The sequence below is a fragment of the Atta colombica genome, unplaced genomic scaffold (assembly GCF_001594045.1).
Source record: "Atta colombica isolate Treedump-2 unplaced genomic scaffold, Acol1.0 scaffold135, whole genome shotgun sequence".
Taxonomy (NCBI): Eukaryota; Metazoa; Arthropoda; class Insecta; order Hymenoptera; family Formicidae; genus Atta; species Atta colombica.
In genome coordinates this window covers 588,554-590,830 of record NW_017259223.1, presented here as the reverse complement: position 1 = coordinate 590,830, position 2,277 = coordinate 588,554, and the positions used below count along the sequence as shown (strand labels likewise).

Genomic DNA, 2,277 nt, shown 5'->3' with positions numbered 1-2,277 from the left:
TATATAAATAGTACTATATAAATATTATATGTATATATTATATATAAATATTGTTTATTAATTACATATATTAATATTATATATGTATTATATTATATTTATGTTACACTATATATGTACTATATGTTAGGTTGTACATACGTACGTTATTACAATAAAATGTTATTATTTTAAATTACATACACGATATCGCGCGCGAGAGATCATGTGTGATGTCACATCGTTCGATTTACAGAACCTGGAGGACCGCGAACGTAAGCATACCATACACAAGGAGCAGCTGTCGCGCGAGCACAGGTTCCTGAGACGGCGGCTCGAGCAGCTGACGAATCAGACCGGCCTCCATGGCCTTCATGCGCTTCATGGCCTCCACGGGCTCAGCACGAGCGCGCCGACCGGCTCCGTCGCCGCCACCGCCGCTTCCGCAGCGATGCTGTCTAAGCGGCGTAGTATCTCTGAGTGCTCCCTGGGCACGGCATCCACCAGCTCGACCGGAAGCTCCAGTAACTCGGACAGGTCTGCAGGTAGCCCATCCATCTCGGAGTCCGGTGAGTACAGTAATGAGATTATCATTAAATATGTTAAATTGAAGATGCTTTTCTTCCGATGGAACGTCTTTACATCTTTTCGCAGTCTTTCTTTCTGCCTTACTCTCCCAGTAGTCTCTTTTACATTGCCCGGATGCAAAAATATTGGGTTCATGTTTTATTAAATTTTTAACAAAGAACTCTCGTGTTCTATCAAACTAATTGAATTAGTTCAGAACTGCGAAATTACTTTAATAATAATTCCATAATAAAATCAGAAATACATAATGTATACTTTTTCGTGGAAATAAAAATACATGTATATTTTATTAATATATTTTTATTAAATAATATATAAATAATGAGATCATTTGCAATTTTTATACATTACTTTTTGATTGTTAGAAGACATTCTTTTTTACAAAAAAGCATTTTTTGAAAAAGAAAAATTCAGAGTACAACATTTTGTATGTAATAATCTAATAATTACAATTTTTAATATCAATTGCAATCGAGCATAGCGATTAGCAATAATTTATGGCAATTCTTTCCTTATAAAAATCTTTGTGTAGTTTACTATGTTTCTAATGCAAAATCTTCAAAGAAGATTTACGCCAGCAACTCTATCTTCTTTTCTAATTAGCTTGATTCTATTGATTAAATCTTAATCGTTACGAGTCGGAATTAAGATGGAAAGCAGCACGATAGAAGACACGCGGATTACTTTATCTATGTCATAAAGTCGAACGGATAAATCTATTTAATTTCCCGAAGCGTTGTTTAAGCACGGTGTACAACATGCACATAACAAACACATATATGAATGTACATGATACAATAGTTGTATAATTGTATCCTACCTATGTGAAGTTGATCCTACTTGTTCAAAATTTGAAAAAATAAATTTAAAGAATACATTTGTACTTGTACGTTTCCGAACTTTTCTCAGTTTTTATAGTTTTCTCTTATTTCTACAAATTAAACAAGTAGGAAGATAACACGATATATCTCGATTGTTAATGTAATTTTTTTGTTATACATATAACAATTTGGGATTATGTCGTATTTATATTTATCTGGATAAAGTTTTCAAAATTTTAATTTTGTCTATGTTGGGACACCACCACGATGACATATATCGTTGCAAAAATGCATTCGCTACCGCATGAAATATTGCAACTTGCAGGGGTAGATGAGTTTTCCAAAGGAGTTCTTGGAGTAAAAAAAAGAGGTCGAGCTAGCGGAAGGCGAAGGAAATCGGAAAACGTCGGGGGTATACGTGCGGGGCGGGACGTTGAAATTGATGATCCCACGGGAATATCTCTGGCGAAGCACTTATCATAAGTCACGTGTGCCACACCGGCTATTTTTCGAAAGCCACCTCGAATTTGCCGCGCTTTCTGCATCGGAATAGCGGAATTCTTTTTTATTGCTATCGTTAATTATTTTAAACGTTAAATACACGAAAAATTATTAATTCGATCAAAAAATACGTTTTAGTACTTTCTTAAAATTAATTACGTGCGCACGCGCTTTTCTATTATATTAATAATGTTCTCGATATGGAATCGTGTATTTACATGTACTATGATTGCGGAGTAATCATGTCTCCATTACGAGATATGTTCACTCTAGTGAATCTGGCTTTACATTTATGGAATTTACTCAAATAGAATGTGTGTTTTGCGTCCCCAGCAATCTGGGGATAAGACACTCTCTTCCATATAAACACACACATAAACACGCATAT

At 35.0% G+C, this 2,277-nt stretch overlaps 1 protein-coding gene across 1 annotated transcript in view; it reads left to right on the top strand.

Annotated features, from left to right (window-relative positions):
- LOC108684524 (max dimerization protein 1-like) overlaps nt 1–2,277 on the top strand; it is a 37,996-nt gene that overhangs the window by 30,108 nt on the left and 5,611 nt on the right. The window contains exon 5 of the mRNA XM_018188885.1: nt 236–548. Coding sequence (XP_018044374.1) covers nt 236–548 — 313 coding nt within the window. The remainder of the gene's footprint in view (nt 1–235; nt 549–2,277) is intronic.